The following is a 27,217-nucleotide window of genomic DNA, read 5'->3' as shown; positions in this document are numbered from 1 at the left end:
AACATGAGGAGATACACACAGCAGACACAATGATCTATGCAGAAGATTTGTGCCATGAGTGGGTCTCCATGCCATATTGTGTCCAGGGAATCTTTGCGACTGGGGAGGGTCCCAGCTTGCCTCTCAGATCCCAGGAGGTTTGCTGCCCTGTACTTGTAAACAGAGCCAAATGGCCTCAAGTCTTTGAGACAGTGAATGTGGAAGCCTGTAAGGGCAGCGTTTCTGAGTAGAATAAAGCTACTTGGAGGTAAGGCTGGACAGAATGAAGTCAGAGACCAAACACTTAGTAACATACCTTTTGCTGCCTCCCACCACCCTTCCCCTGGCCAGAGCCCAGTGACTTGCATTGGCCATTTGGATGGATAGGGTATTTTGTTTCAGCTAAGGGGGCTGTGGCTTTGAATCTTGGCACAGGAGGAAGGGATTGCGGGGTTAGTCTGGCAAGCATCTTGTTCATTTGCAATCTGGCAGGGCTCAGAGTGGTGGGGTTGGTTCATCTCACCCAGCCAGGATCTGCTTCACAATGGGCAGTTTGGATTTAAGGTAATGGGACAGTTTCACAATAGCTGACACCCCAGTGTCAGGCATGCTGAGGTCCTTGTCTCTGCTGGGAATAAAGACAGCCAGGTCCTGTGAACCTCCGCTTTGGAAGTAGCATGTTCCACCCTGGTCCTGGGCGGTGGCCTGCAGGAGGCCAGTGCATTTGTATCTGATCGTGTTGACAGGTGAAACTTTCTCTTCAGTTGGGTGGAGGCTGCTGCTTAATAAACCTTCCTTTGGGTGAAGAAACTCCATGTCTTGGCTCCATCACTGAGGCTACCTCCAAAGAGGATTCTGCATTGGACAACTGGAGCTGACTTGTTTCAGGCCAGGGGGTAGCTGCTTCTACCATCCAATCCAGCAAGGCTCGGAGCATCCCTCCCCTGGAGCCCGAGGGTCTGCACAATGAAAGCTACCCGAGATGCTGAAGTCTGAATGGAGCGAGACTGGCAATGTCTGCTCAGGAGAAACCCCAGCTGTGCGGGGAAAGCCCAACTCCAAACAAGATCATGATTAGCTCTCTGCTTCCTCGAGGCTCAGAATTCATCAACCACCCTGACCTGCCAGCCCTGAGTTGAGCCAACAGCAACTGCTGGTAGTAAAGCTGCAGAGCCAACTCTGTTCCTGCCCTGACCAGGTCACTCCTGCTTTTCTTTAGGGTGGCTCCGCCCTAAGGTCTCCTTTTAACCCCACCCCAGTCTGCAGGGCGCTTTGGGGGTTCAGCACAGAAGCTGCGGTGGATTCCCCTACGCCCGCTCAGAGAAGCATCAGCCTAGAAAGAAAGAAAGCAAGAAACTGCTCCTTGGGCTGGGGTGGAGTCATGTCAGTTTATTTGTACAAGGTCACAAATACCAAAGCGGGGGGACGTACAACAGGCATAGTGCTCCCTAGAGCTGTCACTGGGCTCTTGTCTGTAAAGCAGCAGTAGTACCAGCTATCACCCCGGGGTCCTGCTCCCCACTGGGAATGAGGGGGGAATACCCAAGCCATGCTTCCTGCCTCCTATTCATGCAGGAGCTAGGCCCAGTTCCAGGCTGCTGCTCTGCCACAATCAGGGTCCTGGAGCAGGAAATCCCAGCCTGGCGTCTCAGAGCACCTGCCAAGAGCTGCAGCCCTAAACCTGGCCTAACCCACCTGAGCAGCAGGGTTAACGCCCAACAGACCTAAGCTGGGGCAGAGACAGGCGGGGCCCCATGACAGCCATGTCCAATTAGCTCATGGGCAGGGCTGGGTCTGCAGGGGAGAGAGGTTCCCCTGTGCCTCACCCCATTGGCTGGAGGGGGCTCCTGGCTTTATGGACTTCACCCTGAGCTCCCTGCCAGTGTCTCCACCCAGCCTGCTCTCCCCACCCAGCACCAGGCAGCATGCCCTGTGCAAGGACCCTGTGAGCCGTGCTGCATTACACCTGACCCAGTCCCTGCCCAAGGCGCATGCGGCCAGGACAGAGAGCGCAAGAACATGGCAGGAGACAGAGCCCAAGAGCGAAGGGGGTCCAGCGTGCCTGTCTGCTCCTGAGTACAGAGATGGTTTCTAGCCTTCAGGCTCCCTGTGTTGGGAGCTGGATAGGGCTGCCCTGGCCCCATCAAGACCCTATTGACAGAGCAGGTGAGAAGGTGCTTGGGGAGGAAGCTGAGCCCCCTCCTCAAAGGGCAGCGCTCGGGAGGAGAGTGGAGTCCCTTTAGCTGGCAGGCCATGGGTGGGACAGAAGAAAGAGCAGCGAGAGAACGTGAAGCCACTAGGCCAGGCTGCCTCAGCCAGTACCTGTCCCCTCCCCAGGCCCTCCCCTTACTTTTTCAGGGCTCGTCAGTTGCTCAGAGGCAGGGCAGAGTCCAAACACCAGAGCTAGAGTTTTTCCTCTGGAATATCAAGTCCATGCACGGGTGGGTGGGCGTTTTCTCTCCCTGGCCAAGCACAAACAGGGATCTCAGCCCGTGTCCCCTGCAGCAGGGCAGGGGCAGCTTGGCTTGAGCTCAGCACTCCCCTCCCAGCCACCTTCACTTAGGAGCAGAGGAAGTGCCGGAGCAGCTCAGCTCAAGGGCTCATCTAGCCTGGTATCCTGTCTCCATGAGAGCTGCTCCAGAGGGAGGAACAAGAAGTTCCCTAATGAGCAGTGGTGGAATAAGTTCCCCTAGGGGAGGTTTCTCCCGAGCCCTGAACTTGACTTCTCAAACCCATTGATGTGTCCTTAGCCAGCCATATGCCCAATCCTGGGAGCTCAGCCTCAGCACTATCCTGTGGCAGAGAGTTCCCCAGGGCAGGGTTAGCCACTGCCATTGCCTCTCCAGTTCCGGTATGCCAAAGACTCATACTAACATTGGAGGAGGAGCTGGGGGTTGCTACCTCCCAGACCCAGATGCTCCTGCATGCTCTCAGCTCTGCCCCGCCTGGAGCGCCCATGACTGAGATTCTCCTTTTTCCCTGGCAGCTTGTGTGCACCTAGCCGCTGCCTCTGGCTGATGTCACACCTGTGCAGCCATGAACCGGCCCTGCCCCTCCCAGTGTCACAGCCATCCCCTGCAGGCAGCACAGCGTCATCCCCTGTTACAGGCGGACACACGAGGGCCAGGGTCCCCTGAGGAGCTGGGATTAGAACCCAGGCATCCTGGCTCCCAGCCCCATGCTAGGATACTAGACAATATTGCCACTCATCCCGCTTTCACCCAGTGCTGTGGCCAAGCATCTCAGGCAGGAGGCAGCAGGGTTTGCTCCCGCCGAACTGGCTCAGCTCTCCGCCCCGGGGGAAGAAGCTGGATAGGTGTGAGAGGCAGCAAGGAGACCCCGGGATCTCTCACAGTTTCAGAGGCCTGTGCCTGGCCTGCCGGCATCGAGCTCCCCGCCCAGATGCAGCGGGGGAGGGAGCCCAGCCTGCTACCCAGGGAACCACCATGGTAATAAATAAGTGTAAAAAGAGGCCAATGCACCCTTTAAGCAAAGGAAAACAGGGGGACAGTTACAACCAGCGACCCAACCAAATCAGCCACGCACACCGGGGAGCAAAGGGGGCGGGGGAGCGGAGGTGGGGGCAGCAGCACCCCTTGCTGGCGTCCAACTGAACCTGATGTGCTCGTCCAGGCACGCCCGCTGGCGGAGGAGTGGCCCATGTCCGCCCCTGCCCCCCCACTCTTTGGTCGTGCCGGGTGGGCGGCTAGCGGGACAGGGGTGTCTGTTTGAGGGAGATGAGCACCGAGCGCATCCTCGACACGTCCTTCCATTGCTTGCTGCTCTTGGGGTTGAAGTCACACAGCTGGGCCACCTTCTCCCACTCCGTGCCGGGGTTTTCTTCCTTGGACTCCTTCAGGAAGGCTTCCTCCGAGGCCCTGGAGGAGACAGGTGGGAGAGATGCAGGGGTCAGTCTCTGAAGGAGAAGGGGCTGCTGGTTCTCCCCTCCTGAGACCAGGGAGGTTCCTGTTTCCCAGTGGGTAGGACCCAGGGGCTGCTAGGCACCACACCTGCACTCCCACCTGGTTCACCCCCATCTCCTCTCCCATGATCAGGCGACACCCCCTCCTTCTGGGACACAGAGTCCTGGCTGGACCATTCCAGAGCAAGCGCTTGGGGCTGCAGAACTAGGAGAGACAGAGAACAGGAGATCCGAGGCCCCAGCCAGCTGCTCCCAGGAGAAACTAGCCACCCACCCCTTTGCTTTGGCGATATGGGGGATGTTGGTAGCCCAGTGTCACAAACAACAGCATCAGGAATAGCCTGGCCATTGCTATCCTACTGTCCTAGAGCCACTGGGCTCAGCACAGCCAGCCTGCCTGCCCGAACCTGAGGCCAGCCCAGCCCCAGTAAGAGGGAAAGTCTGCTCTCTGGGCTGGGGAAACACACCCTCCCCAGCCTGCAAACTATCCTCCCCCTCCAGCTGCTGGGCTCATGCTCCCAGATCTCCAGGCCCAAGGCAGCTGGTTCCTGTGCCCCTGGGCCCTGGCTCCCAGCAGTGAGTGAGGCTCTTACGCATCCAGACAGAGCCGTCTGCCTCAAGTGAAGGGTGCCCCAGGTGCTGACCCTCGCTGCGCTCAGACTCCTTGGGCCCTGCACTCACCTGGGACGTTGCCCAGCCAGCCCTGGGGAGGCAGGTGCAGCAATCTCCTCCCAGGGGCGTGAGCCTGGGGAGCAGATTCTTGATGGGGCATCTCCCCTCTTTCTATCTGCCTTAACAGGCATGATCCAGAGCCCCACTCACCTCTTGTGAATCTGCCAGTAGGACGTGCTCAGCTGGGTGCCATCACCCTTTAGTCCACAACCCTTGGTGCCACCACCCCTGGCCCCTGGGAACCCCTATTTGGGCAGCGAGTGTCTCTAGGGTTTGAAATCCCCAGGCCCGCCTGGCTCCCCCAGGGCCCTCTAGGGAAAGGACACAGAGACAGCAAGAGGCACATACACATAGCCGATCACGTCGGCGTCCGGCTGCTGGTAAAATGCTTTGTCAGCAATCCTAGCACGTGCGCAGGAGACAGAGCAGCCAGGCAGGCAAAGGGTTAGAGAGAGAGAGAGAGAGAGACGGGGTTAGTGTCCTTTCCCAGCGTGACGGGCAGGGAACCTGTTCCGATTCGCTAGTGACCCCAGAGCTGAGCAAACACCCGGCAGCAGGGCAGGTACACAGAAACCCCTCAGCGCGAGGCAGGCAGGAAATTGGACTGACTCAGTGCTGAGATGCCACAGCATCAGCACCACGGAAACCAGCATCTGGCAGCATTTGGACAGGATGAGACCTTCTGGAGCGAGGCAGACAGGACACCTCTGAGAGGAGTAGGGGTCTGACCCTATTTCCTGACAAAGAGCCCCCCCACCACTCTGCTGAGTTCCAGCCCACAGGTGGCTGCATTTCATGGCACCAGGAGACTGTGAGCTATTATTGACAGTGACTATTGCTGGCATGGGGCACTGTGGATCTGGCTTTAGGGGGACTCTGGGTGGACCAACCCCCAGCACCTCCTCTGGCTGCACACAGCTCAGCTGAGCGACAGGCTCCCTGCATCACCAGCCGGCCCCACAACCCCATCCCCTGCAATACCTGTTGTTAACTCGGTTCTTCTCCATCTGCTCGTTCTGACGCACGTTCCACTCCTCCAGGTCCTTCTTGGCCTTTTCGCGCCATTCCTGCTCCATCACCTTCGAAGCAGCATCTAGAGCACAAGCAGGACAGACGGTCAGCAGGCAGCCAGACACACAGCAGGCTCTGCTGCAGGGGGAGCCCCACCCAGTCTGGGTCAGCTCACCCCCTTGGTAGGAGAACAGAGGCAGACAGGGCTGTATAGGCAGCAGGGTCCTGTCAGAGACACTTGTCCTGGGGGAATCCCCACATCCCAATGAGGCAGATGCTCTTGTCACAAGACCACCCTGCTGCTCCAGCACAAGGTGGCAGGAGCTTCCCATCCTCCCAGCTAAATCGCATGCCCGAGGGGCTCTGCAGCCCCCAAGAACTAGGGCCCTTCCAGCCATGGCCACTGACCTGGCTTTCAGCGCCTGCGTGTGGCCCACTCTCTCCATGCCCTCCAGCTGCAGAAGCCGAGTGGAGTGTGCAAGAGGAGGCTTCAGTGAGAGAGGTGCTGTAGGCAGCGTAGGAGCTGCGGCACCTACCCACACTTCCTGCTGGGGAAGCCTGAGCCTGCAGGGAGCCTGGCCTTTCGGTCGGCGCCCCAGCCAGGGTCAGGGAACATGAGCCAGGGGCATTTGCCGGCGGGGAGGGGTAGACTGTCTCCCGGGGTGCCTGGGAGTGTGGCGGTGGGTGTATGATCAATGCAGTAGGTAGACAAGGGCTGAAAGTGCCAGGAGCCCAGGCTCTCCGCAGCTGCTATGGATGCAGGCAGGGTCTCTGTGCTGTGTGGAGGAGACACCCGCCCTGCCCACCCCACTCACCCAGCTCCTGCAACCGTTTCTTTTGCTCCTCCCGCCATTTGCGGATGCTCTCGGGCTCCTGGGTCAGCCTGTCAGCCCGGGCGATGGCCGCGTAGCCGTCCGTGGGGCCGTTGGATTCCTGCAAAACACAAGCACTCCCCCATGAAAAGCAGCCCTCTCCAGCACTCCCTGCCTGCCCTCAGCCCCTCCGCAAGCAGGGTGCAGCTGGCATAGCAAGGGCATGTGGTGGGGAGGAACCTCAGCGAGTGAACCCCTGCAGAGGGGTGAAGTGTGATGCCCCCTCTGGATTGATAGTGATCAAACCTCCTCCCCACCAGTGCCCACTGAGGGGCCCAGGAGAAAGAACTGAGGGGCTCAGTCTGTTCCCACATCCACAGCAAGGAGCCCACCGCCATGGCTGACCCCAAGCACTCCCTCAGCACAGAGCCAGGGGCCACTGAGGCCAGACGCCCTCCTCTCCAACAAGCCAGCTTGCCTGGCACCTTTTAACAGCATCAAACCTGTCCCACTGCCAGCTCCTCAGGGCCCAGCATCTCCCACCCGCCTCCTGTCGAGTAGCCACTCACCGGCGCAACCCGACAGAACTTGCCATTCGCTGCCAACACGACTTTCATGTCTGTCCCTGTCAGGTCCTCATCAGCTGCTGCTGCTCTGGGGAGGGGCTACAGGCTGCACCTTTGTGACATCACCCTAACAACTGACATCACGGGGCAGACGCAGCCACCTGGCTAATGCGGCTGTGATGTCACAGTCATTCTCACAGGGCACGTCCTGCTACTGATCCCTCCACCCCGATCCCTCCACCGGTTGGAACCAGACGCCTCCCTATTTCTGGGTCCTAGTGTCATATTGTTGGCATCACCCCTGGTGTCCCACCCTCACCGCCGAGTCCCTGGAGGGAGGGGCTGGGCACAGTCACCGATAACAAGGGGTGTTATAGCTCTGGCCAGGGGAGTTGGGAAGAGCTGGTGCCAAAGGCTCAGTCCCACTGGGCCCGCAAGGTGGTGCTGTTCTGCCTCTACATAGCATCAACCCCACCTTCCCCTCTCAGCGACACACTGCGGGGGCCCAGCAAGGGCCATTCCCACAGAGATCAGGGGCAGATCCCTCTGCCAGCCTCACACACCTGCGGGGTGCAGCGAGGGCCGTTCCTATAGAGATCGTGGGCAGATCCCTCTGCCAGTCCCACACACCTGCAGGTCCCAGCGAGGGCCGTTCCCCATCGCTGCTGGGTCAAAGGGGCTACACTTGGAAGGCAGCTACAGCTGGAGGGGAGGCTGCAGCTCCCTGTCCTAGAGCAGAGATGATTCTTTGGGCCCTGGAGTCTGCAGCTCATCCCTGAGCCCACCCTGCATGTGAGGAGGAGCCATTCGGACATCTGAGCAGAGCTCCGATTCAAAGCTCTCCCCAGCATGATAGCCTGCGAGGGCCAAGCACTGAAATCACTGGGCAATGCAGGTACTTAGCCCCGCTCAGGAGCAGGCTATGACATAGCACAGCCGGTGGAAGCTGCTCTCTGCCCCACCCCTCCACGCCCCCAGCCCCTCCTTCCACTGAGCAGGGCTATTAGAGTGCAACTCTCCTCTGAGATGCCCTGATCTAATTAAGTCTCTCCCTGTCTGATGGGATCATCCTCCCATGAAGCAAGCCCAGCTAACCCACGCACCCCACTGACTAGTCCCGTGGAGGGGTGAAATATTCCTCCCTGCCAGGAGCCACTACTCTCCCTCCATCCCACACAGCCAGGTCTAGGGAGGGGGCTCAGCACTCTGCCCATGCAGACAGTGACTGAAACCTGGAGAGCATGGTTCTGAGAGGCATGTCCCTAGCAGATGCAAAGGGAAATGCTGCACATGCCCTTGCCCCTGGGTGGGGATTGGCATTGTGACCAGAGGCCCCATGATTCCAACACCAGTGGAACGTACTGTAGCAACAGGACCCCAGAGAGTGGCTGGGGCTCCTAGATCTCTGCGTCCGGGTCTCCTCTCGCTGGGATCTGCGGGGCTTGCCCTGACTTGTGCCAGCTGAAGTACGAGAAAAACTAGGCTGATAAACGAGCTGGGCTGCTCCAACTTGGAGAGGTGGTGTCACACATCCCTCCCGGGTGCCATCATTTTCTACAAGCAGGAGCAAGAGGCTGGACCCCACTATTGTCCCACTACCCTTGTCATCGCCTCTCGGCTCCAGCCTCTGCTGAGAGAGGCCATCCAGCTGCCCCGGGACAGCCGCAGCCCATTTAATGAAGAGACTGGGTGGGCTGGAGAAACACAAGGCCTTTGGGGAGGTCTCTCTGGGTTTTCTGTCTCCCAATTCAGCTGCAACAGGCTGCCCCCAACTCCAGATCCTTTGGTCACTGCAGTTCCCCAGCTGGGCACAGATCCAACAGGGGGAATAGGTGGGACTTTAATCCAGCCAGAATGGTCAGGAATCCACAGAACCATGCTGCTCAGTCCAGTTCCGTCACCTCTAATGCCCTGGCACAGAGGGACAGGCTGGCATGTCAAGGAAACAGGGCAGAGATGGAGCACCCGGGCTCCCCCTTGCTCAGATACCGACGTGGAATGTTTCCATGAGCAGCACCCGGGTGCAGAGGCAGGATGCCAGGGTCCAAGCAAACCCATTGGCTGACCGTCCCTACGTGCAGGGCAGGGCAAAGGGTCTGGCTCTCACCTGAAAGGCATCTCCATTCACAGTGGCCCCCACGTCCTCAAAATCAGCTGCATGGGAGGCAAGAGAGAAACGTTACCCAGCTGTTAGTAGCACACTTGGGACCCAAAATTGCCATTTTCAGCTTGGCACACAGAGCTGTGTGTGTTGGGGTGAGAGGGGAGTGAAGAGCTCATGGCTGAAAGAGCAGGGGGTCATGACTGAATGGCACTGAGAGAGCTATGGGGGGGAGCCCAGGACCAGGATAGACGGGGGGGCTGTGGGTTGGAAGTGAAGGGCATTAGCAGAACTGTGTGCGTGGGGCACACGGGGGGGGGGGCTGTGGGTCAGAGCTGTGCAAAGGGAAGCTTGTGTAGCACCATCTCCCTGGCTCTAATCCATGTTGGGGTCCCTCACTTTGCTGACAGTAATTCCCCAGGCTTCACTTCAGCTCATGCAAAAGGCAGCAGCCCCCTGCTCCCAGCACTGTGATCACATAATGCCCACCCGCCCTGTATCCTCCGAGCTGCCTAGGGAGAGGTGGCAGGATTTTAAGCTGCCACGTTGGGATTTAAAGCCCTTGTAGCCGAGGGACCCGGCTCCAGCAGAGACATCCCTGAACCTCCTGCTGGTGGGAAGCTGGAATCTCCAACCCCCTCCTTTGTGGGGGCTCAGTGCTAGCCCCAGGGTGTGAGACTCCCTCTGTGGAGCATCCCCCTCCGCCTCTCCCCCCAGACACGTGTTCAAGGGGGTTCGGCTCAGGTCCTTATGACACTTTTCCTGGTGCTTTATCTTATCCGGTGATAAGAGCAATTGCAGGGCTCTGCTCCCAAGCTGGGAGGCTGGCCAGATTGAAGTGCACTGATTGTTATTAAGACTATTATTAGTAACAACAAATATGCCCCCATCTTTCAAACATTCCAACCAAAGGCAAGGCCCCTCAGCTGCGAGGTCACACACGGGCACACGTGATTGGTCATTCAGAGGGGCAATCAGCTGAATCCCTCCAACCAGCTCCTGGGAATCCCAAACAGAGCCTGGACCATTTTGACTCCACTTTGTGGGTGCTGTGCCATCCCCAGGCAGGCAGGACAGAGCTTCCAAGGGAGAGTCCTGGAGCCTTTGGCGGGGCAGCCTGCAATGGCAGCGAGGTGCTGCTGTTGGGCCCACCAGGGAGTCAGCTGCTGAGGCTGGGGAAATGCTCCAGCGGGGCAGAGCTGGGAGGAGAGACATTGCTTACGGGCTGGGAACTGGAAGTTCTGGGTTCTACTCGCAGCACAAGCACTGACGCCCTGTGACTGGGCAGGCCCCCTCCCTCTGTGGCTCAGTCTCTCCCTCTATCAAATGGGCAGAATTATCCTCCCCCGCCCTCGCCCCTTCAGAGATCTGTCCCTGAGATGAGCGTGTTGGCCAGGCTCCCGGCTGATAGGTTGTAGAATAAATATTAAAGTAAAGAACTAAAGTTAGCTTTGGTTAAGAAAATATACACATTGTGAAGCAAGGCCCTGACTAGTTAATAGAAAGAAGGCCTTGAAAATCACGAGTTATGAGGCCAGAAGGAATGAAGGAGGAAGGATGTCTGGTTCAAAAAGTAATTAACGAGATAAGGGACAGTGTCTACAAAGAAGGCCTCTGATCGGTAGGAGTGACTGCAGATGGTTTCAAATAAGACAACAAGAACCTGTCTTAAAAGGAGCCAACATGGACCTGCTCACCCCACATACCCATGCTATCTTAAAAGTAAAGGCTAGGTGAGCCCAGATGGCATGAAAAAGCTGTTGGACAGCAGGTCGGAGGGGACGAGAGGAGGAGGAAAGACCTTGGGAGAAAGGAGATTGTACATCCCATCTGGATTCAATTTGAAAATTAGGGTGAAGTGTGAAGTATTTGTTGGCTCAAGTGGCAATGGCAGCATTGGTATAAAAAGAGTGATGAGATTGAGGGTTCTTTGTCAGACCCTAACTCATTATGCTGGAGCAAGCCAGGATGAGACTGCTTTCCCTAGGTCTGGCCCATCCATAAGTATACCGATGACATGCTTCTGAACACATTGTGCTGTCTCGGCTGCAATGACTGCTTATTTTTAGGCAGTCAGGCATGTTTTGAGCAATTGTAAAAAGTATCATTTGGCCTTTGGATTTAATAAAGGAATGTACAGTTAAACTTGTGTCTGGTAGCCTCCCATATTAATATTAATTATTTCTAATATTACTAATAATTCCAACAGAGATGAAGGCTATTTGGGGCACAGGGGAGCCAGACTCCAGCCACTTTGAAGGCCTTGGAGGGGTAGTGGAGCACAGAGAAGAGGCCCCTGCCTCCACCTAGAGTGAGCTCTGGGTTCTCCCCAGTGACATGCAGGCAGGCAGGGGCCTGCAGCTCAGTTGGACCCCCATGTCCTGGATTCACACAGCCAATGCAGTCAGGCAAGGGCCAGACCAGCCTTGGAGCTCACAGCTTCCTTCCTGGGAATCAGGCAGCTTCACAGATACAGCCCAGCTGAGCTAATGGCCTTAGGGGAGGCTACCCCCGCGGGAGAGACAGCATGACACGGGCCAGAGGAAGCAGACTTCAACCTTCCACCCTGCCAGCTGCTCCAGCCCCAGCAGGGCCTTAGATCCCTCTCTGTTGCTGTTTCCCATCCCTGCACAGCCGCACCCTCCCTTCTCCTCCACCCCCTCACACTCTTGCACACACACACTAAATAGGTGGCTACACCCAATCCCCGTGGCTTGCTGGATCTTGTCTGGCAGCATTTCCAGTTGCCACTCCCAATGCAGTCTGGCTCTGCTGTGAACTCCACTGACCTGTCCCTACACTGGGCTAGAGGAGAGCCAGGCCTGCTGCCTTCCAAGCCCTGATGTGCTCATGTCACATGTGACAAGCCGACCGCCCCCTTCACAAGCCCATCCTGCAGCCAGTATGAGGGCCCCTTATTGCCTGAATGAGCCACAGAGACTTAGCCTCCTCTGCTTTGCAGAGGGATCATGGCAGGGCAGAGCTGGGGCAGCTCGCCTTTGCCCTGCTGCTGCCTGACATCAGCCCAGCCCTATGGGGCAGGAGCTCCCGGGGCATGTCACACTGAGAAGTGGCCGCTGTGTCCTGATCTTTAGTAAGCAGCACTGGGAGAGCAAAGCCCAAAGCTAGCAGCACCAGCCCTTCCCAGGGATCCCTGAGCCAGGGGCAGCCATGCTGTCCATTGAACTCCAGGTAACAACTTCTGTGTAACAACAGCTGTGCTCAGCCCCTGCCAGACGTATAGACGGGACCTGGGAACCCTGAGAGCCCTACTCCCCGGGCAGGCGGTGAGCCCAATCCACCCATGGCAGAGTGGGGAACAGAACCCAGGGGTCCTGATGAGCAGTCCCTCCCCTTGTACTTTAACCATGACACCAGGCTCCTGTGTCCAAAACCTCTCTCCATTTCCTGGAGCAGAGCAGATGCTGCCCAGCTCCATGCAGGCTGCAGGCTGTGTCCCCAGCTCCAGGTCCTTCCCCCAGCCACACGCGGGAAGAAAAGTTCTGGGGCTCCGCATGAGCCACCCCCCGCAGCTGGGCCCCTCAGCCCCGCCCCAGGGCAAGACATGGGGACATGTCCTGGGGGGGATCTGCTTGTCAAGCCAAAGGTGGCCACTGCACGCAGCACCATGTACAGTCAGCACAGGGAATGCAACTGGGCCCCCGGGACCTCCCCTAGCCCCTAGCATTCCCCACCCCCACAGGGGTCACATGCCGTGCCCAGCCCCGGGGGGGGCATTCCCCACCTCCACAGGGGCCACACGCCGTGTCCAGCCCCGGGGGGGAGCATTCCCCACCCCCACTGGGGTCACATGCCGTGCCCAGCCCCGGACAGGGCATTCCCCACCTCCACTGGGGTCACACGCCGTGCCCAGCCCCGGACAGGGCATTCCCCATCCCCACTGGGGTCACACGCCATGGCCAGCCCCCGGGGGGGGCATTCCCCACCCCCACTGGGGTCACACGCCGTGCCCAGCCCCCGGGGGTGGCATTCCCCACCCCCACTGGGGTCACACGCCGTGCCCAGCCCCGGGGAGGGCATTCCCCACCCCCACTGGGGTCACACGCCGTGCCCAGCCCCGGGGAGGGCATTCCCCACCCCCACTGGGGTCACACGCCGTGCCCAGCCCCGGGGGGGGCATTCCCCACCCCCACTGGGGTCACACGCCGTGCCCAGCCCCGGACGGAGGCATTCCCCATCCCCACTGGGGTCACACGCCGTGCCCAGCCCCGGGGGGGGCATTCCCCACCCCCACTGGGGTCACACGCCGTGCCCAGCCCCCGGGGGGGCATTCCCCATCCCCACTGGGGTCACACGCCGTGCCCAGCCCCCGGGGGGGCATTCCCCATCCCCACTGGGGTCACACGCCGTGCCCAGCCCCCGGGGGGGCATTCCCCATCCCCACTGGGGTCACACGCCGTGCCCAGCCCCGGGGGGGGAGCATTCCCCACCCCCACTGGGGTCACACGCCGTGCCCAGCCACGGGGGGGAGCATTCCCCACCCCCACTGGGGTCACACGCCGTGCCCAGCCCCGGGGGGGGCATTCCCCATCCCCACTAGGGTCACATGCCATGGCCAGCCCCCGGGGGGGGCATTCCCCATCCCCACTGAGGTCACACGCCGTGTCCAGCTCCCGGGGGGGAGCATTCCCCACCCCCATTGGGGTCACCGCCGTGCCCAGCCCCGGGGGGGCATTCCCCACCCCCACTAGGGTCACACGCCGTGGCCAGCCCCCGGGGGGGACATTCCCCACTGGGGTCACACGCCGTGCCCAGCCCCGGGGGGGCATTCCCCATCCCCACTAGGGTCACACGCCGTGGCCAGCCCCCAGGGGGGACATTCCCCACTGGGGTCACACGCCGTGCCCAGCCCCCGGGGGGGGGGCTTGCCCCACCTCCAGCGGGGGGCCCAGGCCGGACCCAGCCCGCCTCCCCCCGCACTCACCCCCCATGTCCGGGGCCTGCCCCGGGCCCCCGTCGGCCGCCCCGAAGCCCTCGTCGTTCTCGATGCCGGCGATCTCGCTCTCCTGCTGGGCCAGGAAGGCGGCGGCGGGGTCCTCGTCCGGGGCGCCGCTCTCCGACGACGAGAAGAAGCCGAAGTCGTCGGCCATGGTGGCCCCGCCGGGCAGCGCACGGAGCCGGGGACGGGACGGGGCGCAGCGGTCACTGCGGGCGGGTGGAGCCTGGCGGCGGGCGGGGCGCCCCGGGGGGAGCGCGGGGCCCGGCCTGCTCCGGGGCGGAGCACAGGGGAACGCGGGGCCGGGCTCGCCCCCCTAAGGCGGGACCCTTCGCGGAGCGGGGCCGCGGCGAGCCCAGACGGCCGCTGCAGGCGGGCGCTAGGGGGGTGCAGCGGGACTCCTCGCCCAGAGCCTGGGGGTCCCTGGCTACCTGCCGCTGCCCCCCGCAGCCTTCCCGCTGGTGCCCCAGCTCCCCAGAGCGAGCAGCCTCGCACATCGCTGCCTGCCCCAAGGCGGAGCGGGGCGCTGCTCCCTGAACCCGCACCCGGAGCGGAGGGGGGAGGAAGAGGCACCCACCCAGCAGTGGCCCTTAGCAGCCACCCACCAAACGCCCCCAGGCCCAGGGCTTTCCTGGAGCCTTGGACTTGTTCCTGTGTAAGCTCCTTGGGGCAGGGCCCTTCTCTGCAAAGCCCGGGGCACACCAGGGGCGCTGTACACATGATGAACAAGCAGGTATTCCTGCAGGGAGCCCAGCGGCTGGGCACATTTGGAAATAGAATAGCGGGCTCAGCAGACCATGTGCAGCAAGAAACAGACCTGAGTTTACCTGCTCAGACCTGCACAGGGGTCAGTTTGTTCCCTTCTCCTAAATTTGGCCCAGCACATTTTAAATTTCTTGGGACAGTATTGACCCATCTCAGGATTTTTATGGGAAGTGCTCACCTTGAGCCACAGCTGGTCAGTGCAGAGACAAGCGGGCACCATGAGGCATTATAGTTACTAAACATGGAAACCCCACCCTTCTCCCCCTTTGGGTACCCAGTAAGTGAGAGAGAGAGTGTGTGTGTGTGTGAGAGAGAGAGAGAGATACCCCCGTCCACAGCAGCCTTGCCAGTCCAGAATGGCTCCAAGATGTTTCTGGAGTGTGCAGCCAGGGTTGTTCTTGGGAGTCCGCCTGTAACCTCAGTTTCTCCCAAGCCCTCTGCTTTGAAAATTCCTCACATTTGCTAACCCTGCTGCTGCAAAGCATCCAGACGAGGACACCAGTTTGCAGATCTGTAAGGGAGTGTAGTGGAGGGGGACAATCGCCCACCATCTGGTGCCTTTTGTTACTGGTGTGAAGGGGGGTGATATGTGTAGGTACAGGGTGGTGGATGGGGGGGTCTGTGTCATTAGGGGTGGTGGGAGACGGTGTGGGGGTGTGAATTCAGCAGAGGGCAAGAACGAAGTTCACTCCAATGACCAGAACTGTAGAAATAAGACTGGTTTCAGAGTAGCAGCCGTATTAGTCTGTATTCGCAAAAAGAAAAGGAGGACTTGTGGCACCTTAGAGACTAACATATTTATTAGAGCATAAGCTTTCGTGAGCTACAGCTCACTTCATCGGATGCATCCAATGAAGTGAGCTGTAGCTCACGAAAGCTTATGCTCAAATAAATTTGTTAGTCTCTAAGGTGCCACAAGTCCTCCTTTTCTTTTTGAGAAATAAGACTGTGGCTGGGGACAAGTGAATGCTCTAGCACGCGTGGGGGCAGGGAGGTTCACCCTCCTGTTTCAGGATTAAACCAGCGGCTATTTGACACCAGGAGGAGACCTGGCGGGGGACGGCAGGGACAGCTGATCCCCATTTGGCCCCTGCAGGGTTCTGACATCTCCCTCTGCAGCACCTGGTGCTGAGCACAGTCAGAATTGGGGCCTGGGGCCTGACCCACGTCTCAGGAGGCAGGAGGAACGCAGCCCAGGGTGCAGAGAGCTGGCCCCATCCGTGGCCCCTTGCGCCCGCATGGGGCTGAGGCTGAAGGCCCGGGGCCAGGCTGTGGCCGGAGGCCAGATTCGAACCGGCCGCTCCCGCCGCGACCACGGCCTTCGGGCATCTCCGGACAGCTTCGGGAACCGCCGCTGGTTGGTCACGTGGAACCTGTGCCAGGGTTCGGGTATTTCCGGACAATCCCGAGTGAGGTTCGGGCATCTCCGGCGGCCGCTCGGCCGTTTCCGGCTGGCCCGAAGAAGCGGCCGTTGGCAATGGGTCCGGCGGACCGCGGAGCAGCTGCCCGGGCGGAAGTGCGGCGGCGTGGTACGTCAGTTCCGGAGAGTGACGGAGCGGCGGGTCAGAGGCGGCAGCAAAATGGCGGCGCCTGAGGAGCGAGAGCTGACGGCGGAGCAGACCGAGCGGCTGCTGCAGTTCCAGGTGCCGGCCCGGGGGGAGCCGGGCCCGGGGCCCCGCAGCGGCCCGACGCGGGAGCGGTGTGAGGGGGCCGAGCCGGCCTCGACTTTCCCGGCGGGGCCTCGGGGGCCGCCGACCCCTGGCCCCCCCCGGGGCCCCGTGCGCTCGCGGAGCGGCTCGCGGAGCCGGGCCCCGCCCCGGGGAGCTAGCGCGCGGCCCGGAGCTCCGCCTGCGCCGGTCACGGGGCTGGGCGGGGACCGTACGGGCCCGAGGCCCCGGCAGCTGTGCGGCCCCCGGGCCAGGGCCGGGGCCTGCGCCCCGCAGCGAGCAGGTGCATTGCTCTCCCCCGCTGCCCCGGCCGGTTCGCCTCGCAGGCGCCGGGGGCCAGGGGCTTGGCCAGCTGCTTGTTCTGCAGAGGCCTGTGGACCCTCCTGGTGGCTTACAAGCGCTGGGGACTCTGATTATTGCTTGTGAACCCGGGAAGTGAGTTGTGAATGAGTCAGTGCACCTGCCTGCAGGCCGATCTTCACAGACTGCCCCCGCCTCTTCAGTGAGCTGCTCTGGGAAATTCCTTGCATACTTGCTCGTGCTGAGTGGGAAGCTTTCCGGGGGGGGGACTAAGCAGGCAGTTTCTCATTCACTTTGTCAAATAAGTTTCCAGGTTCGTAGTTTTGAAGGTCCGTAGATTTTTAAGGCTAGAAGGGACCCTTGTGATAATGTAATCTCACCTGGATAACATAGGCCATAGAACTTCAGCCAGTAATCAGCCACAAATTTTGTTTGTGGATGTTGAGTACAATTAGGTATTAGCTGTGATTTTTCCACATCATAAAATTTGCATGGCTAAAAAGCACGTATTGGAGATGTGACCCCATGAGTGCTTTGCAAAGAGAGCATGGCCCAGATGTAGGTGAACATGATGGGGGAAGTGGTGGTCAGGAAACCACATTGGCAAACGTGCATCCGATGAAGTGAGCTGTAGCTCACAAAAGCTTATGCTCAAATAAATTTGTTAGTCTCTAAGATGCCACAAGTCCTCCTTTTCTTTTTGAGGAAAGAGATAGTCTCCTGCCTCCACTGTGTGACTATCTTGGAAAGAACTGAGCCCATCGCTGTGTGGCTTGCAAGGTCCACATGGACTTTTGTCATTGATCAGTTCTTAAATGCTTATAAAAATGTAAGGAAGTTCTTAATTTAAAAAAAAAAGTAACCTGAAGTTAAGGTTAAAAGGATCTATTATACATGGCCTGTTTGTTACTTTAAATAAGACTGCGGACTGCATAACAGCTGTATCATTTAAAAAGATAATTAAAGTCTTTAAGGTCAGTGATAAAATGAAACCAGGTGATGGAAGGATGATGTTTTTCAACTTTTGGTTGTTTTCATGATTCCCTTATGAAAGGTGTGCAGAGTTAAGGTGGTTTGAGTTAACTCTGCATTTGTGTACTTACAAGTATCTTGGATATTTTTCTTTTAAAGGGGGAACTTTAACTTGGAATTTCCAGGCTCATTAATGTGTGTGTTGAGAAAATTCATAGTTCTTTTCAAGGGTTTGTTTTTTTCAAGAAGTGATTCTTTCAACTTTAATTTCAGTTTGTAATGGAAAAATAGCTTCTATTTTAAGTCAAACATAAATATTAAGTCCTTTTGTATCCTTGAAGTGTCCTGTCCAATACTGTGTGAGCAAATGGTTCTTAATTTGGTTTTGGTCAAGGGTTTAGGGACATCTGTAGAGAGAAGCTGGATGTGAGTAGGTTTGGGCAATCCAGGCAGAGATGCAATCCTGTTTGTTAGGAGCCAGAACAAAGTGAGGCTGCTTTTGTAGGATTTCATTATTGATCCATGTTCATTATGGCATTTCTGGCCTGATTCTCAAGGTTTTGACTGTGTTCTAATGTAGTGATGGCTGAGCTTTGGCTTTCCTCTGCAGACACAGGATGGAATAGTGTCTGTTGTGGTGAGAAGAAATTTGCTTTCAAAACTGTAGTGTCGGTCAAAAAAAGACAGTGAACCTACCTTTAATCTAAATTAATTAACAAAAGTAAAATAGTGGCATGCAGCTGAAAGGAGCCAAACATCTTTTTAGTTTGAGGAGTGGGGAGATAGGAAACTTGTTAGCAAAATGCCTCTGAAACTTTGGGCATCACAATACATATCAAAACCCTTGATAAACACACTTGCAAAGAAATTCTCTTCTAAAAAAGGTTTGGGAAAGGCTTTTGTGTTGCTAGATGTCAGATGCTCTTCGCCCTTGGAAACATAATTCTCTGGAATTTGGCAGTGGGTTGGGATTAACAGTAGTGCCAGTCATGAGGGTGTAAGGACTTGCATTTTTATGTTTCAACATATGAGTTTTCCAGAGAAAGAGAAACTTCCTAAAAGTCTAATATACAAACCCCCACAATCTTATGCTTTCTAGTACTGACCTCTTGAGCAAATATGCTACTAAAACATTGAATTCCACTTCTCACTGCTTTGATCTGAGAAGCTTTCAGGGATTTTAATCTGCATCTCAAAACTGGAGGGAATGAACTGCTTCACAAAGCAGCTTCAACCTTTTTTCTTAGAGTTCTCTATCTTATATGAGAAGTTGAAGTGGTATATGGGAGACAAATGTTGAACTTTCTAGATGCTTGTTTTTAATGGGGCTTTTGTGGTTCTTGATATTGTAGTTTTTGAAAGTTTCTGTTATGTAATGCATTCATGCATTCTGAGCCCCCATGTTAGGTTGCATTGTTCTGCTTGGGAGCCTGTTTGTGACTGCTGGTTTGCTGGGATTAGCTTTTTTGTTGTCTCTTTTTATATTTGTGTAAAGGTATAGTAAGAAGTGAAGTGAATTGAGTAAAAGGACAAGGCCTGTGAATTCAGAGAGAGATACAGTAGTAGATACTCTGGTGATGGAAGGCTTCTGACACTCGGGGCGCCAGGGCTCTGGGCAGGGGTCTCTGGGCTTCTGCCCCACAGGAGCACCGGGGCTCAAGGCTTTAGACCTGGGGGATCATTGGGACTCAGGGGTTTAGCTACAGGGGGAGCGCTGGGGCTGAAACAGGCACTCCCCGTATAGCTAAAGCCCCAGCACCCCATGAGTAGCTGAAGCTGGGAGCGGAGCTGCAGGGCTGAAGCCCTGAGCCCCAGCACCCCACATGAGGCTAAAACCGGAAGTGGAGCTGCAGGGCTGAAGCCCTGAGCCCCCACCTGGAGCCCTGACCATCCCTCCACCCTGCAGCTGCAGTTCCAACCCCTGTGACTCAAGACCCGCGCCCCAAGGCAGTGCAGTATTTGCTTTTTGTTTGGATTTTTTTAGTCTGCGCTGCTGCCTGATTGACTTCCAGTTCCACAGGTTGTCCAGTTGACCAGCAAGTCCGTAACTCTGATGCTCATACCTTTTTGAGGGTCTACTGGATAGCAGTAAAGAGGAAAATTATGATTAAGTGGAATTGTTTAAAAATGTCATTTATGCATTTGAAACTAAAGACTAATAAAATTTGCTACTTTTTCTTGGGGGGGGAAACCTTTACATGATGAATATCTGACAAATTCACATAAGATACTGGAAATTAAAGCTGACTGCAGTTGAAGTGTGGTATTTACTTCAGATTTCTAACATGGTCTTGCTGGCTAGTGTATTTAAAAAAGGGGGGGGGATCTTGCTGTTAATACAAAGGTCCCTACAAGCTATAGGGAAACTGCATTAATATTTGCCAGCAAGAATGGTCTAAACATGGTTCTTGACTGATAGTTTGAACTGTAGTCGTACCAGGCATTAACATTCAGTGGAAAACTATTTTCAGCATCAATGAGATGATTTATAAACATCTCTGAACTATGTTGCCTCTACACTGGAACATGGTAGTAAGAATGCTGTTTAACAAGCTGATGCTGGTATCTGAGGTTGCATCTACACAGGCAGTTTTGGGGGAAACCTCCTATCACCAGTACATCTCCATTGGTTGTAACAATGGTGGGAGTACTAATGCAAATTGTGGTAAAAATGTTGTAGGCTGATCTACACTAATGCTCCCACTCGTGGGAGGTTTCATGAAAAATGCCATTGTGGATAAGGCCTGGAATGTTACTAAGAACACAACTGCAATATTACAGTGATGGTCAGTGAATAGTGTTGTGAATTAGTACTCATCAAAACATACACATAGCTAATCAGCTCTGTAAGCCCCCCTGCAAATATTATAAAGATCAACACTCTTTAAAACTAATGGAACTTAGGGAATTTACATAAATTAAGTTGTCATGGAATAAGAGAGAAGATCCTTTCATGGATTGAGAACTGGTTAAAAGATGGGGAACAAAGGTAGGAATAAATGGTAAATTTTCAGAATGGAGAGGGGTAACTAGTGGTGTTCCCCAAGGGTCAGTCTTAGGACCAATCCTATTCAACTTATTCATAAATGATCTGGAGAAAGGGGTAAACAGTGAGGTGGCAAAATTTGTAGATGGTATTAAACTGCTCAAGATAGTTGAGACCAAAGCAGACTGTGAAGAACTTCAAAAAGATCTCACAAAACTAAGTGATTGGCAAATTAAATTTAATGTGGATAAATGTAAAGTAATGCACCTGGGGAAAAAATAACCCCAACTATACATAAGATATGATGGGGGCTAATTTAGCTACAACTAATCAGGAGAAAGATCTTGGAGTCATTGTGGATAGTTCTCTGAAGACGTCCACGCAGTGTGCAGCGGCAGTCAAAAAAGCAAATGGGATGTTAGGACTCGTTAAAAAAGGGATAGAGAATAAGATGGAGAAAATCTTATTGCCCTTATATAAATCCATGGTACGCCTACATTTTGAATGCTGCACACAGATGTGGTCCCATCATCTCAAAAAAGATATACTGGCATTAGAAAAGATTCAGAAAAGGGCATCTAAAATGATTAGGGGTTTGGAATAGGTCCCATATGAGGAGAGATTAAAGAGGCTAGGACTTTTCAGCTTGGAAAAGAGAAGACTAAGGGGGGATATGATAGAGGTCTATAAAATCATGAGTGGTGTGGAGAAAGTGAATAAGGAAAAGTTATTTACTTGTTCCCATAATATAAGAACTGATTCTGATTGTGGTAAGTAATTGATCTTTAAATATTCAGGGTAAATAGGACTAATCCCCTGAGATGGGATATTAGATGGATGGGATCTGAGTTACCCAGGAAAGAATTTTCTGTAGTATCTGGCTGGTGAATCTTGCCCATATGCTCAGGGTTTAGCTGATCGCCATATTTGGGGTCAGGAAGGAATTTTCCTCCAGGGCAGGTTGGAGAGGCCCTGGAGGTTTTTCGCCTTCCTCTGTAGCATGGGGCATGGTTGACTTGAGGGAGGCTTCTCTGCTCCTTGAAGTCTTTAAACCCTGATTTGAGGATTTCAATAGCTCAGACATAGGGGAGGTTTTTTGTAGGAGTGGGTGGGTGAGATTCTGTGGCCTGCGCTGTGCAGGAGGTCGGACTAGATGATCAGAATGGTCCCTTCTGACCTTAGTATCTATGAATCTAAGAACAAGGGGCCACCAAATGAAATTAATGGGTAACAGGCTTAAAACAAAAGGAAGTTCTTCTTCAGTCAGCGCACAGTCAACCTGTGGAACTCCTTGCCTGAGGAGGTTGTGCAGGCTAGGACTATAATGGTTTAAAAGAGAACTGGATAAATTCATGGAGGTTAAATCCGTTTATGGCTATTAGCCAGGATGGGGAAGGAATGGTGTCCCTAGCCTGTCTGTCTGGCAGAGGGTGGAGATGGATGGCAGGAGAGAGATCACTAGATCATTACCTGTTAGGTTCACTCCCTCTGGGGCACCTGGCATTGGCCACTGTCGGCAGACAGGATACTGGGCTGGATGGATTTTTGGCCTGACCCAGTATGGCCGTTCTTATGTTCTTATATAACAAACTGTGATGTATATTTGCTTTTCATACACAAAATGCAGTAGCAGTTTTTGGAACTTAAAAAGGAGAGAATGTTCTGACAGGGCAGGCAGTCCTGTTAACAGCACCCAGCTGTAATCCTGATCTGTAAAAACAAAAGTGTGAACAAGTTTCTCAATCTTGTAAATATGCAGTCACTAGCAGCATTACAGGGTTATTAAAAGAGATGGTGATGAGGAGCTTTACAACACATGCTATTCAAAGGCTTAGATGCTCCATTGTAAAAACTCAAATGCCTGAACAAATAGCAGGCACCAGGATAAAGTATGTGCTTGTGTCCATTCAGGTCCAGTGCTTCGAAAAGGCATCCAAAATGTACGTTCATTGATGTCTAGGCTACGCTACAAAGTTAGGTCAATATAAGCCACCTTGTGAGAACCTAGTTGTACATGTGTCTACACTTAAATTTGTCTCCTATTTGGGTAAGCATGCTGTTACAGTAATGCAGTAACACCATCTCCCCGAGTGGCACTGGGCCATGGTCAATATACTGAGGCTGACACGGTACAAGTGTAGATACTGCATTTCCTATGTTAACCTTAACAGACTTCCTGCAGCTGTCTCACAATGCGTGAAACCAAGCACTCTGGTCAAAATTGTGAATTTCACCATCCAGGGGTCACAGAGACGAGATGCCTCCCCCCCACACCAACCTGTTAAATCACTGCAGATTTTTGAAATGCATTTTCCTGATTGTCCAGTTTGGCAAGCACACCTAGCGGCCCTCCGTTGTTGTGTGCAACTGCCCAGCTGACCATGTGAGCTACGCGCTCCAGATGCATTCTGGCTTGGAATAGACAGAAGGTACTGGATCTCCTGGGCCTATGGGGAAAAGAGGACATCTATGAGCAGATTGCATGGGGGATGCGGGAGAAGGGATATGAGAGAGAGCAGCGGCAATGCTACCTGAAAGCAAAGGAACTGCAGCAGGCATATCAGAAGGCCAGGGAGGCCAACAGTCAATACAGTCTGAGCTGCAGACTTGCTGCTTTTACAAAGAGCTGCATGCCTACTTGGCAGAGACCCCACCACCATCCTGCACACCATCATGGATATCTCCGAGAAGCCCAAGTCACAGCCCCTAGTTTGAACAGTGAGGAAGAGGAGGAGGAGGACGGGGGACATGTGACTGATGGGTTTGGCTGCCCTGCAAGCCAGGACCTGTTTGAGACTCCACTGCGATCCAGTCAGTCCTGGCAGTAGATCATGGACAAGCCCAGTGCAGGGGAAAGAACCTCAGGTAAGTGTGTAAATGTATTTCCTATTAGTGATGTATTAATGGCATCCCCAGCTTCACAGGACACAGCTATCAACTTTTCATTAACTCACTAATACTAGAAGTGGTAGCAGTACAAGAAAGAGAGGCAGAGGCGTTGGTTGCTTTTCATTCCCCTGTACAGTTAGGCAAGGGGGCGTGCGGAGCAGTTGGATGTCACTTGAATCTTCCTGAGAGATCTCAATGAAACTTCCATGGAGGTACTCTGCAATCCTCCCTCAAAGGGTTCTGAGGGTGGCAACCTTATTTCTTCCTTTCCCATGCCAGTTGTCAATAACTTCAGCAGGCACCACTGCAGTAAACAGGCTGGCAGCAGATGGGCCCAGGTGCTTTTGGGACCAGCAGCAGCTGTGCTTTCTGTGTCTGTCAGGAGTGAGATCTGCTAAAATCACTACCGCATGTGGAAAATGGTTTAAATATTCAGTTCCATTGATCTATATTGATAGTTTAATATCAGAGGGGTAGCTGTGTTAGTCTGTATCCACAAAAACAACAAAGAGTCCGGTGGCACCTTCAAGAATAACAGATTTATTCGGGCATAAGCTTTCGTGGGTAAAAAAACCCACTTCTTCAGATTCATGGATCAATAAATCTGTTAGTCTCTAAAGTGCCACCCAACTCCTCATTGTTTTTGTGATAGTTTAATGTAACTGAGCCATTCCCCCCACATTTTCCGCACTATGGCTAGTTCTGTAGTTCTGTGAGTGTTGCCATGCACAAGCGCTCCAAAGCAGAAGTGTTAATAAGCATGTTTTGTTTAATACTTGGAGGGGAGCAAGGGAAGGGAGTTCTGAATGTTAACTTTTGCTTTCCGTTGTGACTGTACTGACAATGATATGTTTGTTTGTTATCTGTAGCTGCTGCTTTTGTGGCCATGAGAGATTCCTCTTCCACCCTTGCCAAATGCTGAGCCGGACAAAGAGGAGAAAGAAGAGAACTCAGGATGACATGTTCAGCGAGATCATGTAAGCCAGTGCTGCATCAGACTGGGAGCAGAGGGCCTGGAGGGTGAATATTGCAGACTGTATGGAGAAGGACAGAGCAGACAGAAGAAGCACCAGGACACAATGGAGCATCTCCGGCAGCGCGCACAGATGTTGCAGACTCTTGTTGACCTACAGGTTCAACGGTCATGGGCTCGCTTTCCCTTTGCAGTCCATGGAGAACTCCATTACAGCTCTTCCCTACGTCCCTCGCAACATTCCATTTGGCATCAGGGGCCCACATCCCTACTCTGACCACTCCATGCTAGGGGACGTTAAAAACAGCTACACCTTCACATGCACTGACTGTGAAAGCCATGGTTGCTGAATGTGTAGCTAAAATGGACATGAATGTTCCTTTCCCTTGTAAAGTTCTGTTCCATAAATTTATTCAGTTTTTAATGTTTTTGCTTTTAAGTTGCTTTTAAATTGCACAGTTTTCTTTGCACTGGTTTTGTTATTCAATTTTCTGTTGGGAAAATTAATTAACATGCTGCAGAGTGGCTAGTGGTACTGAAAGTACCTGCTTACTTGTTGTTGTTCAGTGTGACGCAACTCAGGATCAGTGACAAACACAGTGTAATAATCATAAATGCACAGCAAGCACCACAAAATTAAGTTACTTTGACAGTGTTATATTCCTAGATGTACACTAAGCACCACACAATTCCTAACAAGCCTCAAAACAGCAGGTCCAGGTGTAGCCCAGTACACCACAACACATTACTGTGATTCAATGTTCAGGTGCTCTTCCAAAGCTTCCCTAAGCTGTAGAGTTCCTTGTTGAGCTCATCTGATAGCCCTTGTGTCTTGCTGTTCAAAGTCAGCAGACAGCCACTCTACCTCCACCCCAGTGGCAACTTTCCCCCTTCCCTTCACAGATATTATGCATGGCAAGCAGGCAGCTGTAATGGCTGGGATATTTTTTTTCACTGAGATTCAATCTTGTGACCAAACAGGATCAGCGTCCCTTCAATCTACCAAAAGTGCATTCAACTGTCATTCTGCACCTGCTGAGCTGATAGCTGTTGAGGTGGCTGGTGTTTGACTTCATGAGCTGGAGGCTGGAGCCCCCAGGATCACTAGTGTAATTTCAACATTGCAAATGGTAATCAGCTGGTTGGGAAAGAGAGCATCTGCTTGTAGCTTTCTACAAAACTGCCTTTTTAAAGATGCAAGCATCATGCACCTTCCCTGACCAGCCAGCATTGATGTGGATGACTCATCCCTGGTGATCCAGCAAGGCTTGCATAACCATAGAAAAGTAGCCCTTTCTGATGACATGCTTGGTGGCAAGGTGATCTGGTGCCAAAATAGGGATATGCGTGCTGTCTCTTACTCCATTGCCATTTGAGAACTTCATTGCTGCAGATCCACCCACTGGGTCCTGCATGTTGCTGAGAGTCAGTCCTGCGTAACTGGAGACAGTTCATGGCCTGCACACTTGTAGGACAATGGCTCCCACCCTGAATTTTCCAGCTCTGAAATGACTTCCCACTGACTGGTAGCAATCCAGCATTGCAAATTACCACAAGGCAATTGCTACTCACTTCTCCGATGTCAGTGCAGCTTTCATTCTGGTGTGCCTATGTTGGAGGCCTGGGGCAAGCTCGGCGCATGGATCTGGGAATGCGACCTTGTGCTTCCAAAAGTTTTGCAGTCACTGATCATCATCCTAAGCCTGCATGATGATGCAATCTCACCAGTCAGCGCTCATTTTTCAGGCCCAAAAGCGGCACTCCACCATTTGCAGCTGCTTCGTGAATACCACCAACGATCTTGAATTGGTTCTCGCTGGTCTCTCAGCAATCTGCCCTCCTGCAAATCATCATGTTCCCTGTGGCTTTTCTTGCAGCAATGCCAATACTGAAGGATTGTGTGTCTTGTGCTTGCAACACTTAATGGCAGTAGTTAAGAGCTGTTCAGGCTCCATGATTATGTCACAGAAGGTGGACAGCGAGGAGGGCTGCATGGGATTTTAAACAGGTGAAAATTGTGGGCTATAGATGACATGGAATGGAAACGGTTGTAATCTGGTAAATTGACTTCTTGCACCCCATCACCCCTGCATGACTAGTTTCTGCCTTCTCATGAAGTGCCAAAACTTACCAAAAGACAGTGTGCTGGATGGTGGCGGGTTGCGTACTGGGATACCTACCCATGGTGCACTGTGCTGTGCATCAACACAGCCATTCCTGGTGAGTACGCGCAGCACAGATGAAAGGAGCCAAATAGGAAGATACACAAGCAATATACTAACTGCAGTGGCTTAATGCCAACATAACTTGTGGAGGCAAAAGTTCGTATTGTAGACATGCCCTTAGGAACATAGTTTGTTATCCAAATCCTTGTTTCAGAAGGATACTTCATAATGGCAGACAATGAAGTGTGGCTGGAGTTAAAAGCATGGAATTTAGTTGAATGACAGCAAATTATGTAAAAGATCCTTAAAGCTGAGACTTAATGGCCATGAAACTTGCTGATAAGTAAGGATAAGATTGTCACAGAAGTCAGATTCCGTGACTTTCAGAAACCTCCATGACATTTTCCCTTCAGCCCTGGGGCAGCAGGGCTGGAGCTGTCAGCCAGTGAGGGAACCCCAGATCTCCCGGGGTGGGGGGGG

General features: G+C 54.1%; 2 protein-coding genes across 4 annotated transcripts in view; one reads left to right on the top strand and one right to left on the bottom strand.

Annotated features, from left to right (window-relative positions):
• Positions 1–2,335: 2,335 nt before the first annotated feature.
• Positions 2,336–14,274, bottom strand: CLTB (clathrin light chain B). Of its 2 annotated transcripts, XM_038414117.2 has the most exons (6): positions 14,009–14,274; positions 9,070–9,116; positions 6,400–6,517; positions 5,555–5,666; positions 4,922–4,975; positions 2,336–3,857 (listed from the first exon to the last, which is right to left on the bottom strand). In XM_038414117.2, exons 1-6 carry the CDS (start codon positions 14,172–14,174, stop codon positions 3,686–3,688), a joined length of 669 nt encoding a protein of 222 aa, XP_038270045.1. In that variant the 5' UTR covers positions 14,175–14,274; the 3' UTR covers positions 2,336–3,685. The 2 variants fall into 2 exon arrangements, with proteins under 2 accessions (XP_038270045.1, XP_038270046.1); XM_038414118.2 differs by lacking the exon at positions 4,922–4,975 and having other exon boundaries at positions 14,009–14,272.
• Positions 14,275–16,008: 1,734 nt separating this feature from the next.
• The window catches only part of FAF2 (Fas associated factor family member 2), a 30,663-nt gene continuing 19,454 nt past the window's right edge, over positions 16,009–27,217 (top strand). The window contains exons 1-2 of one of the 2 annotated variants that reach the window (XM_038412278.2): positions 22,217–23,575; positions 24,469–26,792. In XM_038412278.2, the coding sequence (XP_038268206.1) occupies positions 26,664–26,792 (129 nt within the window). In that variant the 5' untranslated portion in view covers positions 22,217–23,575; positions 24,469–26,663. Of the gene's footprint in view, positions 16,429–22,216; positions 23,576–24,468; positions 26,793–27,217 lie in introns of those variants that run through there. The other variant, XM_038412279.2, reaches the window with a different exon arrangement.

Source organism: Dermochelys coriacea, chromosome 8 (genome assembly GCF_009764565.3).
Source record: "Dermochelys coriacea isolate rDerCor1 chromosome 8, rDerCor1.pri.v4, whole genome shotgun sequence".
In the NCBI taxonomy this organism is placed as follows: domain Eukaryota; kingdom Metazoa; phylum Chordata; order Testudines; family Dermochelyidae; genus Dermochelys; species Dermochelys coriacea.
The sequence above is the reverse complement of the archived record's forward strand: the minus strand, read 5'-3'. Positions and strand labels throughout refer to the sequence as shown.

Coding starts and splice junctions, on each gene's coding strand:
- CLTB (XM_038414117.2), bottom strand. CDS start 14,174: ATGGCCGACGACTTCGGCTTCTTCTCGTCGTCGGAGAGCGGCGCCCCG. Junction 9,117..14,008: donor GCAGGCCCCGGACATGGGGG/GTGAGTGCGGGG, acceptor CCTCCCATGCAG/CTGATTTTGAGGACGTGGGG. Junction 6,518..9,069: donor TGAATGGAGATGCCTTTCAG/GTGAGAGCCAGA, acceptor TGTGTTTTGCAG/GAATCCAACGGCCCCACGGA.